This window comes from Vigna angularis, chromosome 5 (genome assembly GCF_016808095.1).
Source record: "Vigna angularis cultivar LongXiaoDou No.4 chromosome 5, ASM1680809v1, whole genome shotgun sequence".
Classification (NCBI taxonomy): Eukaryota; Viridiplantae; Streptophyta; class Magnoliopsida; order Fabales; family Fabaceae; genus Vigna; species Vigna angularis.
This window is the reverse complement of record NC_068974.1, coordinates 11,976,786-11,992,157: the sequence shown is the minus strand read 5'-3', so window position 1 is coordinate 11,992,157 and position 15,372 is coordinate 11,976,786. Positions and strand designations below refer to the sequence as shown.

The 15,372-nt window shown below is 33.9% G+C and overlaps 1 protein-coding gene across 1 annotated transcript; it reads left to right on the top strand.

Moving 5' to 3' along the window:
- Positions 1–4,334: 4,334 nt before the first annotated feature.
- On the top strand, positions 4,335–11,219 carry LOC108338838 (protein GAMETOPHYTE DEFECTIVE 1). Its single transcript, XM_052877561.1, has 8 exons — positions 4,335–4,927; positions 5,568–5,645; positions 5,727–5,807; positions 7,713–7,867; positions 7,962–9,274; positions 9,498–9,618; positions 10,386–10,547; positions 10,879–11,219. The coding sequence occupies exons 1-7, from the start codon at positions 4,502–4,504 to the stop codon at positions 10,387–10,389; spliced, it is 2,178 nt and encodes a 725-aa protein (XP_052733521.1). The 5' UTR covers positions 4,335–4,501; the 3' UTR covers positions 10,390–10,547; positions 10,879–11,219.
- Positions 11,220–15,372: the final 4,153 nt, after the last annotated feature.

Here is a 15,372-nt window from a genome sequence, read left to right as displayed (position 1 = left end):
GAGTCACTAGTACAAAAACACCGTATAACATCGTTGTTATTTGGCCTTTCACGTCGAATTCGAAGTCAACATCATATCGGGAGACGTTAAATTGACGTCAAACAAAGAACAATTTGACGTTAAGCAAATTAACGTCGAATTTTGTCAATATTCGACGCCAATCAATTTTTTTAATTAATTGTGATCCTTTTTTACAACTCTAAGAGACCTAAAAAGCGGAAAAACAACAAAGTTCAGTTTTTGGTATTTTGAAAGCATGAACTTTGAACGTGTAGTGTAGTATCAACAACAAACAACAATAACAAACAACAAACAAGTTCAATCAAACCACAACAACAAACTAGTTCAACCAAACAACAAGAACAAACAATTTCAACACAAAAAACGTTAAACAAGTTCAACAAATAAGTTCTTCAAAACGAAAACGAAAACTAACCTTCAAAAGGTGGAATTGTCAGAATAAAATGTTGCCACTAGTAAGAGAGAAAATAGAATGCACCTAGGAAGGCACCATTGCTTTATTCTAATTAGACAAGATCGATGAGAGAGACGAGTCCACTCGACTACTTCCGTGCATACCTTGATATGAGTGGGTGACTTGCGTTGTCGATGAATGTTAATAATGAAATTCTCTGATTTTTTTCTTTGGCCTTGAGACCTATGCACACTTCGCACGGAAATGAGTTAAAAAAACTTTTTGGACCGTGGCAGCAACCGGGAGGCAAAAGTTGTGCATCTTAGGAGACATTAGGTTGAACGACCGAGCTACGTTTAAGTTGTTGGGGGTGTTAATTTCAAGTTGAGATGTTGTTGGGTTGTTGATGCCGAGTTGAGAAGCTGCCGAGTTGTCGAAGTTACCGAGCTATTGATGCAAAGCTCGAGCAAGAGCTCGACTGGATAAGAGCTTGGGAAGAGAAGAAGGTTGAACCCAAGAGTTGCCTTGATTAAAGTAAGCACTGCCACCTTAGCAGACAAAACAAATTTTGCAATAGCATGGACTCACACAACAAAAGTAGTGAGAAAACATCTTTTTGGAGCAGTTTTTTAGAGATTTTGAAAATTCAGATTTTGGGTAGCTTTTCAGACGCCGTGGGGAGTTATGGGAAAAATGGCAACCAAATGGAAAAGAACTTCTGTTTTTATATGTAATAAGGATGAGAGCTTGGACTTTTTTGTTGTAGTTTTCTACAAAGAGCAAAAATATGTGTTGAATTCCTTAGTAATGTTATTCCTTTCATAGTCTACAATGCAGAGTTGTGTTGGGTCCGTTGATGACGAGAAGATCGAATTCCATTTAGCTTGCGCTCCGAGATATGAATTTTCCATTAAGGCTAGTTCCTTTTTGGGCTCGGCCGGGCTAAGCAGTCTCTTTACCGAGCTAGAGTTGATCATTCACGTTATGTGCAAACCAATGCTCATAGGGTACAAATAGCAAATACTAGAACTCAACACTTGCACATTCAGACACTAAAATCTCATTAAGGCGGATAAAGGATTTGTAATTGATTTATTTTATTAAGTAATCATTTATATACATCATCAAAGAAATTACAAGTCCGGTTTATAGGAAAACCCAATAGAGTTGATCACCTTGGAGTAAAAGGCCCGGCTTCCGCAACATGTGTGATCACCTTGAATCCTCTATTTGATTCTTTTGGAGGTTTGAGCACTAGTTCCAACATTTTTATATTATCTATAAAATAAAGTGTTAAGACCAGAACTAGTGCCCTCTCACTCAAACTAGCTAGCTGGGTTAATTATACCAGTCATAAAACTTTCCATGATAATGGTCCTAGAATAATTCTTTGAGGGCGTCACTAGATATTGTTGATAGGGGAAGCCTTGTGAGTGCTAAACCCAAATCTTGTGTTTGTTTTTGATGATGACAACACATTGACTGCACCAATACAAATGTTGTCTTGAAGAAACTTGAAGGATTCTTGAGAGGAAATTTCAGAGCTTGACAGACTGAACGTATCCACATTATTGAGATGTATTTGCTGTGATCAGAAAATAATTATGCACTAGTTGTTTGTGCTGTGTTCCTGTTTGTGTGCAATAGGGAGGAAAGCGATGAGCTCTTGGACTTTGAGAGGGGATTCTCAAAGGGATTCTATAGCAAGAACGTGTGGTTCTGTGTGTGCATGTGTATTCGTTTCTATATTTGATTGTTTGAGTGGGAAAGATGTTTACATTGTGAGAGTGTGTTCATTGTAAAACCTTTGGTGTAATTCTCCAATTATTATAGTGAAATGTCCTTCAATTACTGGTTGATTGGAAAAGTTACTGGATGTAGGCATTAAGGCCGAACCGGGATAAAAACTGTGTTTGATCTTCTTTCTCTATCTCTTTACATTTCATTGCATACACGTACTTTACTTACAACACAAGAAAGTTTTATAGATCATTCTATTTCTGCAAAAAGATTTGAAAAGTGCATGCTTTTATAAAACACCAATTCACCCCCTCTCTTGGTGTTGAGAAACAAACTTCTTTATTTCTAACAGATATGTTTGGAAATTCTGTTTCACGACTTCAAACTCGGGACTCCCATCAATCTTATATTTTTGGATTACAATGCCACCTGAGCCGTTCTTTACTTCCCCAAATATAAAATCTACTATGCCTTTAATAAGACACTGCACAAAAACTGATTACCCTACAAAGCATTGAGTGTCTTGATATCCAAGCATCTCACAGTTGTAAAATGCTGGCTAGGGTGATGTTTTGTTGCTTTGAAGGTCCTCCTGTATTCTTGAAAGTAATGCCACTCGCTAGGAAATAATAGAAAAAATATATAATCATAAAATGTTAAATACTTATTTGGTCTTCTTATTTTTTTGTGATTGAGGTTGAAGAAGGAGGAGATTGAGGTCGTGATTTCGCGATTCATGATGAAGGCGAAGAGGAGCAAGGCGTTTCACGGTGGTGACACTGTTGTGAATTGGTTACTTTTCGCAAAAAGTGGATGATCACTATTACGGTTTCGCGTTCTCAATTTGGGATTTTATGGTGATTTCTTGGAAGTTGAACCGTGGTCGTAGAGATTTGAATGAAGGTTTCTCTCGTGCTTGCACGATGGCCGACATGGTAGTGACCCGAGGGAGATAGTGGTTGCTACGGTGGCTGATGGAGGGTTAAGCAAGAAGAAGATGATGTAATAAAAAAAAATATAAAAAGTGAATTAAAAACTTTTAATATTGTCACGTCACGTGACCATGTATTTGGAAACTGGATAGGTCATCCAATATTGACTAAGGTGGACATCTAGCATTTTAAATGCAGTCAGCAAAAAGATTAAATTGAACCACTTTTAAGAAAACTAGATATTAAATCACATAAAATTATTTAAATTTTGAAAATTTTTAATCAATTTTTGTGTTGTTCAAAATAATGATGTACACTATTTTTGTATTTAAAATATTTTTTTTAATATATCAGAATTAATATATTTTGAAGATATAAATAAAAATTTAATAATAATAATAAACAATTAATAAATTTAATATTTTTTATAAAATTAAATATATACTAATATTTGAACGTATAAAATATTAATTATTAAAAAATAAATAATATTATAAAATTTAAAACAAAAGAATTTAAAGAAATATGTTAACTGTGTGTTAACATATTTAATTTGAATTATTCGTGATAACCGTATTTACAATTCGGTTAAGTTTCTTTTTTTCATATTTTATTTACTATTTTTAATTAATAATAGTAATAATAAATAATTAATAAATTTAATATTTTTGATAAAATTAAAAACTAGTATTTTAATTTATAAAATATAAATTATTAAAAAAAAATATTATAAAATTAAAATAATTTAAAAGAAATATGTTAACCGTTTGGAAATATGGATAACATATTTAATTTGATTGAATTATTTTTTTTAACACGGTTAATGTTTTTTTTATGATTTACTTTTTATTTCTAATTAATAATAATAATAATAAACAGTTAAAAATTTAATATTTTTCATAAAATTAAATATATACCAATATTTTAATTTATAAAATATTAATTATGAAAACAATAAATAATATTATAAAATTAGATAAAAAAATTAAAATATATATGTAATCGTATTTGGAAATACGGTTATCATATATGTTTGATTTAAAATATTTTATATTACCCGTTATTTACGGTTAAGTTTTATTTTTATAGTTTTTTTCTTTCTTTTAATTCATAATAATAATAGTTATTGTTTATTAAATTATATGAAAAAAAATAATAATAATTATATAAAAAATATTAAATTAATTAATTGTTTGTTATTGTTAAATAGAAAAAAGTAAACTTAAAAAATGCTGGTTAAGATTTTTTGGTAATTGGCTCCATCCCCCCTCCCTGCCATTTTATTCTTCTCTTTGCGGCCTCACTGTCACACTGTCACACTGTCACACTGTCACACTGTCACACGTCCGTCTTTGCCGGAGAAGCGTTTCACTGTTCACCGCCAAACTCCGTGGGTGCATCTCCGACAACAACCATGGGTTACTTCGATCTCAACATTCCCTATCCCCAACCCTCACTCACCAACAAGGTCGCCGAACAAAGCAACCGCACCAGGCTTGCGGTGAAGGCCATGGAGTTGGGTTACACCGGAATCGCTTACAACCGCACGATCAAAGGCGTCATGTCTGATCAGCACCGTTGCTCCATTGCCCCCCTCACCCTCTCCTCTCTCCTCAACGTTCTTCCCTCTCTCTCCCTCTCCGCCAATCTTCACCGCTCCATCCTCGGAGTTCCACTCTCCACTCCCTTCCGTCAGTACACGCGTCTCACCGTTTGCGTAGACAGCGCTACCCAGGCTCAGGCCCTCAATTCGGGGAACCCCATTTTGAAGACCTACGATCTCATCGCTGTTAAACCCTTCAACCAGACCGCTTTTGATCTTGCGTGTCAGACAATGGAGGTTCGTTATAGCTAATGTGCCCGTGCCCTTTACTGGAAGTTGTTTTTAGTTCTACATTGCTTAGGTGTTGGAGATTTTGAAAGTATGGGTAGTTTATAAATTGTATCTCCTTTGACTTGGATGGTCTTTTCTACACTAAATTGTGAAGGCAGAGCAGTTAAATGCTGTTGTCTTTGAGGTTGGGATAATTCTGCAGTAGTCAATACCCGTACTTGGTGTTTCATGTTCTCTCTTTCTCTTTGTCAGTTTTTTTTTTCTTCTGATACAAACCTTTCTTTCAATGTTTATTTATTGTTTAGATGGTTTCAGAATGTTTTAACTGGCTAGTAGAGTTCACTATCAAGTTTTAGATTATGTTCTATTTTAGATGAAGAAAAAATTGAACCTTAATACTGTTTGGTAATGGTTTTCAGTTCTTATGCACATAATTGAACATCAACAAGCAGCGTGTTACTTTAATGTATCTTTTTCTTATAAAACCCTCCTTTTTATTGCTATAAAAGGAACATAAAAATTTACTCTACGAACCTGTTGTCTTGTTCTGAAACCTTCAAATGTGGGTGTTGATTATTACATAATTCTTTATGTTGACGGAAGGACAACTTCTGATATTGAACTCTGATATTGAAAATAATTGCAGGTGGATATTATCTCAATTGATTTTTCAGCTAAATTGCCGTTTAGATTGAAGCAGCCTATGGTTAAAGTAGCAATGCAGGTTTGTTCTTGACTATTAATCTTTTGTTTTCTTATAACTAAAAAGGAAGGTGATAATTAAAACGTCGCTTATTAATTGCAGCGTGGGGTTTGTTTTGAAGTCACGTATTCTGGTTTGTTTGCTGATATTCAAAAAAGGAGACAGCTAATTTCCAGTGCTAAGGTGATTTTTTCTTTCCAATATAGTCGTCTGAATTGTTGCTAGATTAGATCATATTTGGTGTTTGATTTGTTTAATTAGTTTTTACATAATTGATTTATTATTTTTTTTGTATTGTTTCTGATTTATTTTTCTATGTATGGTTTTTGAACAAATTTCAAGGTGTCTGATTAGTATAATTACTTCATGCTCTGGCTTACTAGTGTTGTTAAAATTAAAGGCTTTGAACTATAGATATTAGACACCTGGTTTCTTCCTAATTCACCCACCAATGCACTCTACATTAAGGGTATATCATATGGCATGCTCACATTGCAAACATGTAGAAGAGATAAAATTGTAAACTTTCAAATGTTGGGAATTGAGGAGTATGTTTATTTACTAACGCTGACCTAGCTCCTTTAGAGATTGCAAAGAACCTCTGCTCAGTTTACAGCCAAAAGAAAATAACACAATGCATCAGTTCACTCATTTACTCATACCAGCCTCTAGCTCTTCAAATTCACGAGGAGTCTAAGTTTTACAAGTGATAGATAGCAGGATGATTTTCTAGTGGGGCGTATGAGATGGCGAGATGATTGCTATTCTGAAATTTTATTGTATGGTTTATTAATGTATAGACAGATAACTTTCTCGCAGCTCATTCTTTTTTTTAACATCTTCATTCTTGCATTTTAACACCCCAATGTCTTTTAAATTCTTTGACCCTGTCAAATACATGTCTTACCTTTGAGTGTTTGTTACAATGGTTCTAATTTTTAGAGTTGAGTTGATGAGTTTTGTAGTGATAGATTGTTAAGTTTTGTTAGATGACGTCTTTGCCTTTTGTTCTGCAAACTAGGAAAGCTTGTGTGATTTTAATTGAATTTATATACTTCTGGAGTTTGTGTTTTTAAATATGTCAGCTTCTGTATTTATAAGCAAGGACTCAGAAGTAGAATAGATTGATTGATAAATGATCAGGCTTAAGCATGAGTCTGTTAAGCATGTTAGACTAGATAAGCTTGTTCTAGATGCTAGATGTGATTGAATCAACTCGTACTTAATAATTATCATTGATTGTGTTTAGCTAAAACCAAGTGTGGGTATGGTAGGTAAAGAGATTCGTAGTGGACTGGAAGGAACCTGTTTGTTATTGTAGAGAAGCTTTTTATATAATGAAAATACTCAGGTAAGAAGATTTTACCACAAAATTTGCTTTGATCCTCATTACCTTACTATTACCATTACTCCATTGCTGGATTTTGCTTGTGATAGTGCGCAATTGCGCCAACATCGCACAAGAGCAGACTGGCCTGGCCACCTTAAGGTGGCAACATTTCCATATTAGGAACAATGTTTTCATTGAGGATAAAAATGTAAAGCTCTATTACAAGCCCAAATTCTTCAGTTTTCTTGTATGCTTCATGTATAGAATTTAGATGAGGATGAAATGCTTGACATTGCAGCTGAACATGATGTTTAGAAGATTTTAGAATTTAGATTAGTTGTTTTGCATTGGGGTTGTACGGTTAAAGCTTATTTAGTTTCATTACTTGGTTGTTTTTGGACACAGTGATTGGCTTTTTGTTGTGTTGGGATTGGTTATTGGTTGTTCTGTTGCAGCTTTTGCTGCTGAGTTCTGGACCTCTTGGTTATTAAATTTAATCAGAATATGTATTAATGTTTAGGCGTTTTTCTTTAGTTATCAGTACACTCACACACATAGGGATCAAAATAATGGTCATCCTGCTATCACTATCCCGCTATATGGGTTTTGGCAGGTGGCCACTCTGCTATTAACTACTATGCTCATGCCTTTTGGTAGTCCCTCATACAACTATAAGTGTTTTGACAACCTTTTTATGTTATTACAAATATGATATTGAGACATGTCCAGAAACTTACACTGGTTAAACAAATATGTAGTTGTTGATGGACTGGACTCGGGGACACAACATTGTATTTTCAAGTGCTGCTCCTACTGTGAATGAGCTCAGAGGACCTTGTGATGTTGCCAACTTGTTGTCATTGTTTGGACTCTCCAAGGAACGGGCTAATGCTGCTATTTCTAAAAACTGTAGGTATGGAATTTGCTACAATATCCTTTACACTGTGTTTGGGTCTGGAGGTGTGCACTGTTTAAGAGTCTTGAATATCGTTTTGAATTGCTTGCAGGATTCTTTTAGCTAATTCTTTAAGGAAAAAACGATTTTATAAAGAGTCAATAAGAGTAGAAGTTTTATCAACAGATGCAACATCTCAGTCCAAGGAAGATCGGTATCAAGAGTTACTACAGTGGGATCCTATCTCCAGTGGTGAAGGTGATATCCTGTTGAATGACGTGCACAAATCTTCTTTGGTCTCTTGTAAAGCATCGAAAACTGAAAAAGCCATTGACTTTACTTCAGTGGTCAACAACCTTCCATCTAATGGTTTTGAAATCAGGAATATCTTACCTGCAAACAATGTTTTACCGGCCTGTTTAGGCAATAAAGTAAACTCCCCACCTGTTACCCAAAAGCTAGATCAGTCAGCAACTATACCTAACAGCTTCACTGAGCAGTCCAACATACTTGAAACTTGTCGTGAGCAAGATGAAAACTCCTTATCAGATGATATAACTAATAGTTACAGTTTGAGCCGTGATGATATTTTTGAGAAAAATATGCATAATGGAGTATCTGATGCTGTCAATTTTATGGAGATAAACATTCCGATTGCCATTGACGCTACCTTCGCCGATGATAAAATAAACTTCCTTCCGGTTGTCAGAAAAATAAATCAGTCAACTCCTGTGCCTAACAACTTAACAGGGCAACCTGATAAGCTTGATGTCTGTCCTGAGCAAGGTAAAATCTCCCAATCACAGAAACAAAATGAAGAATTTTTGGAGAAAAATATACACAGTGGAACTACCAAAGCTTTCAATTCTATGGAGATGGACATTTCGACAAATGCCACAAAGTTGAAACAAAGAAGTTCTACTGATTCAAATGTTGGTCTCGTCCTGGTTGAAACAAAAGCATTTGATTCAGAATCAAACTTAAGCATCTCAAGCAGTACATTGAATCCTCTAAAACCACATGAAAACCATAAACTTTCTGGTTCTTCACAAGAGGCACATGATATTGTTCATGAAGTAGAAATCTTTGATAATATTATTCCTGCACCAATTTGTGATAAACACTATAGTGACAAAAGTTCTGATATTAATTTAAATGAGGTTGGCAAGATTCATGCAGCTTTGCCAAATGAAGATTTAAAAACCTCTATTTCTGATACTTCAATGGAAGAGGGTAAACAGTTTGTCAAAAGGCATGAGACAATTGAACAAGAGAAGCAAGAGATAAAATCTTATGATGAGATGGAAATGGGAGATAATTTCAAAGCTGCCAGCCATTTAAGTCCAGATGTTGTAATGAAAGATAAAGAGTTTGGTGAAGTGATCACCGAATCCGATCAATTAGCTCCAGTTCATCGTGTATTAGGTACCCCCACTCATTGACTGATATCTTTATCTGGGTTGTTGAAAGCTAATGTTATTTCCTTCAAAGAAGTTCATTGATTAGTATTAAACTATTATTAATTTCATTTCATTTCCCAATTATGCTGTTCCTCATAGCTTCCCTGTATGTGCATAGTATCTAGCATGTTTCCATTGTATGTTTTGTGATGCAAGTATAATCATCAGGTATATTTCATTATCTTCAGGTGCATTGAAACTGAAGCGAAGGACACATCGGGGACTTCCTTTATTCCCCTTCAAGAGATTGCTAAATCCAACTGCCTTTAAGAGGAAAGTTAAAAAAAGCAAGAGCAGAACTAAGCTGAAGTAATTTTTTTTTTTCTGGATTATTAGTGTTACTTGGCGTAGATTGTACTAATTTTTTTAAAATGTGTTAATACTAGTATATTTACTAGAGTGTGAAGAAAATAGTGTTTAAAGACCTTCAAAACTTCAAATGCCCAAAAAGATTATTATACAATTTTATTTGTTTTATGCGGTTTACTCCATGATTGTGCCATGTTTCCATTTGTAGAGTATTTATAGAAGCAGGTAATACTGGATTGTCTGTTTGGAATTTGATGGGCAAGTCGTGGGGCCTATTTTATTCCAACTAGACATAAAAACTATCCCCTCACTTTTGAAGTCACAAGAAGTTGAAATTTTGAAGAGTTTTATGAGAACTTGAATTCATATCTGGATATTTTTGAATACTAAACCTTGACATAGATTTCCAAACTTGTGTACGTATGAGTTTGTGTTAGTGTAATTAAATTCCTTCAAATAATGCAAACATAAATTGAAATTAATGTATCAAAATTGAATATATTCGGGTAATATGATTCTTTTAGGGGAATTAGGGTAATGGGGTTGAAACTGAAGTATCCAACAATTAAATATACTAGGGTGGTGTTTAAAATTTTAACGCAAAATGTAAAATTATCGTTAAATGCTTCTAAAATCTCACAATTGTTTTTAAGCTAGTATAAGTTGTCTTGGGCACACCTTGTTTGCCCCACCTTTAAAAGGACAACAATTTTTCTAGTTGCAACTGACTGTTCTTTGATTTGTTGTTTCTCCTTTGTTGTTGACAGCTAGATACACTGTCCGTTCTTTTGGTATACACTGTCCGTTCTTTTTGTATCAGAAGAAATGAAAAGATTGCACGTTGTCACTGTGAATACTGGGTGAAGAAACTTCAGTGATACTGGGTGCTTTGGCTTTGGTATTCAAGAGCATATTGACTTGGGAAACAAGTAAGATTAAAATCTCCTGCAATTTTTGGTTGAATACATGTTATTTATTGTTGTACTTGTTTTGTTGTACTTGAAGCTGTCATTAACTGATACAAAGCTGCATGGCTTTTTTTATTTTCATTTATCAATTAATTATTCCATAGCTCTCTCTCTAACCTGAGAACAAATTGAAATTTAATCCATGGCTGGCTTCATGCACTGCATTCTTTGTTATGTCCATTGAATTTGGTTTCTTCTGGTATGATGCTATTGTAATTAATTTACTTGTAACTCTAGCTATGCTAGATTAAAAAAGTTGTTCCATTAATGTTGAGCGTTGGCTCTTCTTCAGGTATGATCCCTCAACTGGTATTTATTGGATGGATTTCTTCTTCGTTTTGGAGCGCCCTGGCTATTGTGTTGGTCACCGCCGTTGAAGTCACGTGTTGGGATCCAGCATTGTATTACCAGGAGGATGCTATGAAGTGGTTCCAGGTGAAATACGAAGATGTTATCCTTAGCTAGTTGTTTTGAGGAGTTTACAAGTTTTGTTTTTTTAAATTCGATGCTTCTTCATTTAAATAGCTTGAATTACTGGAATATTAATGCGAGTGGAAATATGAGGTGTTTACAAGTACTTGTTTTTGACATCCATATTAATACGCTTTTGATCATTAAGTGGATGTTCCTCAATTTTGCCTTTCCTCTAGCCATTTTGTTTGAAGAACATATTCATATACTGTGGTTTTGTCATTATTACATTTTGGCCTTTAATTTTATGGTTCTTTTGAGTAGGGGTGGACAAAAAATCTGTTTGTATCAAACTCCTCTAGTTTTGTTCTGCTCTGATCCATTAAAGATTCATTCCCTTAATTCTGTTTTTTATTTTGATCCATATTTATTCCATATTTCGGATCAGCTTTCCATTTTGTTTATATAGATTTTAAAAATTGGAAAATCCAAATTTCCAATCTTAATTGGAAGCACAAGGACAGTGAAATTGTTGATGCGAGAAGAACTCCACATAATTGTGTACCTTCCCTCCTAATTGTTTCAACTGTTCATGGAGATTCACGTCGACAGAGCACCAAGTCGTAGTGTAATGGGACAAGGTTTTGAGTGAGGAGAAGTTCCTTAAAGTATATATATTTGAAATAATTTTATCTGTATGATAACTTCTTTTATTTTATACTTTTAATCTCATCAAATTTATATCCTCAGAAAATTTTAAAAGTAATCAGTTTTCCTATTATTTTAAGGTTTTGGCTTTTCTAAATTTTAAATAAAAGTTGTATTATTTAACACATAAAAAAATAGATAGTTATAAAATATATATATGCAAAAGCTATTTTTACTATAACTTGATTGTATCCTTTAAATATTTAAGTTATTCTGATAGTTATGTAACTTCTAACTACTTTGCTCATATTAAATACTGTATTTTTGGGACTCTTCTTTTCTCATTTTACAGAAATAAAATCCCTATGGAATAAATATTTTTAATCAAAAGAGTTGAAAGTAAAATAACTATAAAATATAAATATAAACAATTTTTATCTTTCATATTCTCAAGAATCAATTTAATATTTTCAATAGAAAATTTAAGACTAAGTGTTTTCTTTCTCTAAATATTTATATTTTATAATGTCAGACCTTGTAATTATACACCCAAAACCCCACCTGTCTAATCTCATTAAAACCTCATTAAAACGCACTTAGAAACCTCTCTGAGCGGACGCCAGGTGTCAAGCAACGAGGATAAGAAATCAGATAGTGGGATGCAGGTGTCAGCAGAAGAGCGGACGCTCGTTTTACGTGGGAAGAAAAATGATTTTTCTGAAACCTTCTTCCCACTCTCTCTACATGCATCCTTAGTCTTCCAAAAATCTGATCTTTCATTTTCTCCTCCTTCTCACTAGAAACCCTACCTTCTCTCTAAGAAAACTCACCATTCTTCTTCTCCGATCATCATTCAGGCACCGTAGGAGCATTTCCGGCGTCCCAAGCTTCTACTTGAACCGAACAACTTTGGATTCTGAAACTGGTAAGTCCCTCATCTTTAGCTGTTCGTTCATTTGAGCATGCAAGCCAAGCTGTGGTTGCACGCGGTCACCTTATCTGAACCAATCTTGGTTTTCTGTAATTTGTTTAGTTTAAAGAGTTTGGTTGAGCGTTGTGGGTAGAAGAAATATCATTTCTGCGAGCTGAGTTTTAGTCTGAAGAACGTACGTTTACACTAGAGGTAAGGGAAGCTTATTCAATTTAATTCTTATGTTTTTGAATACACTGCATGATCGTTCGTTGAGTTGTATGAAGCATGACTATGTGATGATTGATTATTTGATATGTGAAAATTACTGAGTTGATGTATGAGTATGTGAAATGGGCTATAGTAGTAAGCATGAAATTATGAAGTATTATTCTGAGGAATGAATTTGAATATCTGTGTGAATACTGAATAATGAATTCCCTATGTTATTGAACGTTCGTTATTGAACGGTAATGAATTCCCTATGTTATTGAACGTTCGTTATTGAACGGGCATTGACCGTTCGGTATTTCTTATAAACTCTTTTAAGAGTGAATTCTTTCATTTGGAAAGAGTTCTAGTTGAGGACGAGCGCTTTCTTGTAATAGTACTATGTTTGAGCGTTCGGCCAAACATATATTCACTTGCGTGTTACGTGAGAAAATGAAATTCTTATAAACAGATATTTTGCACGTTTAGTTATTCTTCAACAATGTCCCTATTGTGTTTTACTCTTATGACTATAAATTGTTCCTATTATCAGTTATTGATAAGTTCCAGCTCTAACTCCCATAATGAGTGGTGTTCGGTCTTACATCGAACGCTCATAAACCTTTTAAATTAGTCATCCTGATGAAACAACGTTCATCCAAACCCTGTAGAAATTCAGTTATTGTGTTCGGTTATTTACCAGCACTTAGTCTTGGTACATATATATATATATATATATTTATATATAAATTATTCTACGTTGATTCTTTAAATGGCGTGGTACGTATACCTTCGTTGTCTCCAACCTAGAGTCTTCCGTATCTACTGTATTCTTCAAGTGTTGATTGTAATTCACGAGAGTCAGTTCATTTAACTGATTCATGTTATGAGTAACGTTCGTTATATATTGCTCGAACTCTTCTTAAACTCTCAAAGTAACCCCTCAGTCTTATTTTATTCTGGAATGAGAGATTTCACGGTCTCGTTCATCTCGTTCGTCCTCGTTCTGAAGAGGGCTGAACGTTCATTATTTAAAAATCTTGGAAAGTATGATAAAAACGATATTAACGTGGGAAATTATGAAAGATGAAAAGTATATAATATGAAAATAAGTTTGTGGACTTTGAACGAGCGTTCCGGGGAGGAACGACTCATGATTGAATATTTGAAAGTGGTAAGGTATGACTGTGGTTATGCTAAGCTGTCGTTTCATCCTGATGTTCCGTGAGTACTCGTCATCACGTAGAGGGGGTACGTCATGTGTGGGAACGGCAGGAGGTCCTAGTCCTTAGAGTCACTTTGGACAGATAGGGCTAACCTCTGGTGGCAACTGTTGAGGGTATCCCAATTACTACATCACCCGGGTGCATGAACGTCGTAGCTACACAAATGTCATACAGTCCGGACGGTCGGTCTAGTAGTAGGCCTTGCTTTATGTGTATTGTTAATTTTATATGTGTGTTGGTGTATGAATTGTATGTTTGACAATTGAATTAAATTACATAAGCTTACCTTGTGTTTCCTTGTGTTGTCTTGTTGTACGTCCGTCTTGTCGTTGCAATGATCATCCGTGTGGATGTGAGCAGATGCAAGCGCGCTACTTGAAGAGGCGCTGGAAGAAGAAGCTTTGGAGGAAGAGAACCTCGTAGATGTGGAAGTGAAGATCGAATAGTAGGACGTTCGGTTGTAGCTAGTAGTTTTGTATGAAGTGATCGTTCAGTCACTTCCTTTACCTTTTGTAATTTGACCGATCGGTAATAGGACTTTTGTAAGCCGTTCGGTCATGTTTTCACTTTTATCTTGTACAGTTTACTTTCGTCGAACCTATGTAAGGCCGTTCGGCCAAAACCGTGCTCTTGTTTAATATAAAACTGAATTGGTTTATCATTTAATGTAATTAATTCTATTATATGGTTTTACTGTATTTTTGGGATGTTACATATAATCCTTAAATTAATTTTCATAAAAAATTTGAAAGTTCTTTTTTACTTAAGAAAAATAAAAAAGTTTTGACAAACTAAAGAGTCATAGATAGGAATGACAAATAAATTTGTTTTAGTAGATATTCGTCATTGTTATGACGCAAAATTCTTGCATTGATTAAATATGAGTAGGGATAGGAGTAAATTCATTTTTTTCAATTGGATATAGAAATATGGATAATTATGTACATATTTCTCTCATCCTCGTACATGTCCTAATATTCATCTTGCCCCATCTCTATTATCGTTTAAATTACTAAAATGCTGATAGTTTATATATATATATATATATATATATATATATATATATATATATTTTAGTTTTGGAATATTTTTGAACTACACACTTTTTTTAATTGTTTGACTTATCATGAAATCAATTCACATCTTTAACATTCCTTGTCTCTTATTAAAATTTTTGTGGAGTTGTGTTCAAATGATATATGTAAATTAAATATTTATGCCTCATATTTGAATATTTCTACTGTTTTTTAATATTTTTATTTATTACTTATTTTTTTCACATGAAAATATTTAACTCTCAATTTAAGTGTTGAATAGTATAAACCATTCATTTATTAGGTAATATAAAAAGTTTATCTTTTACATTCTCTTATTGTTTATT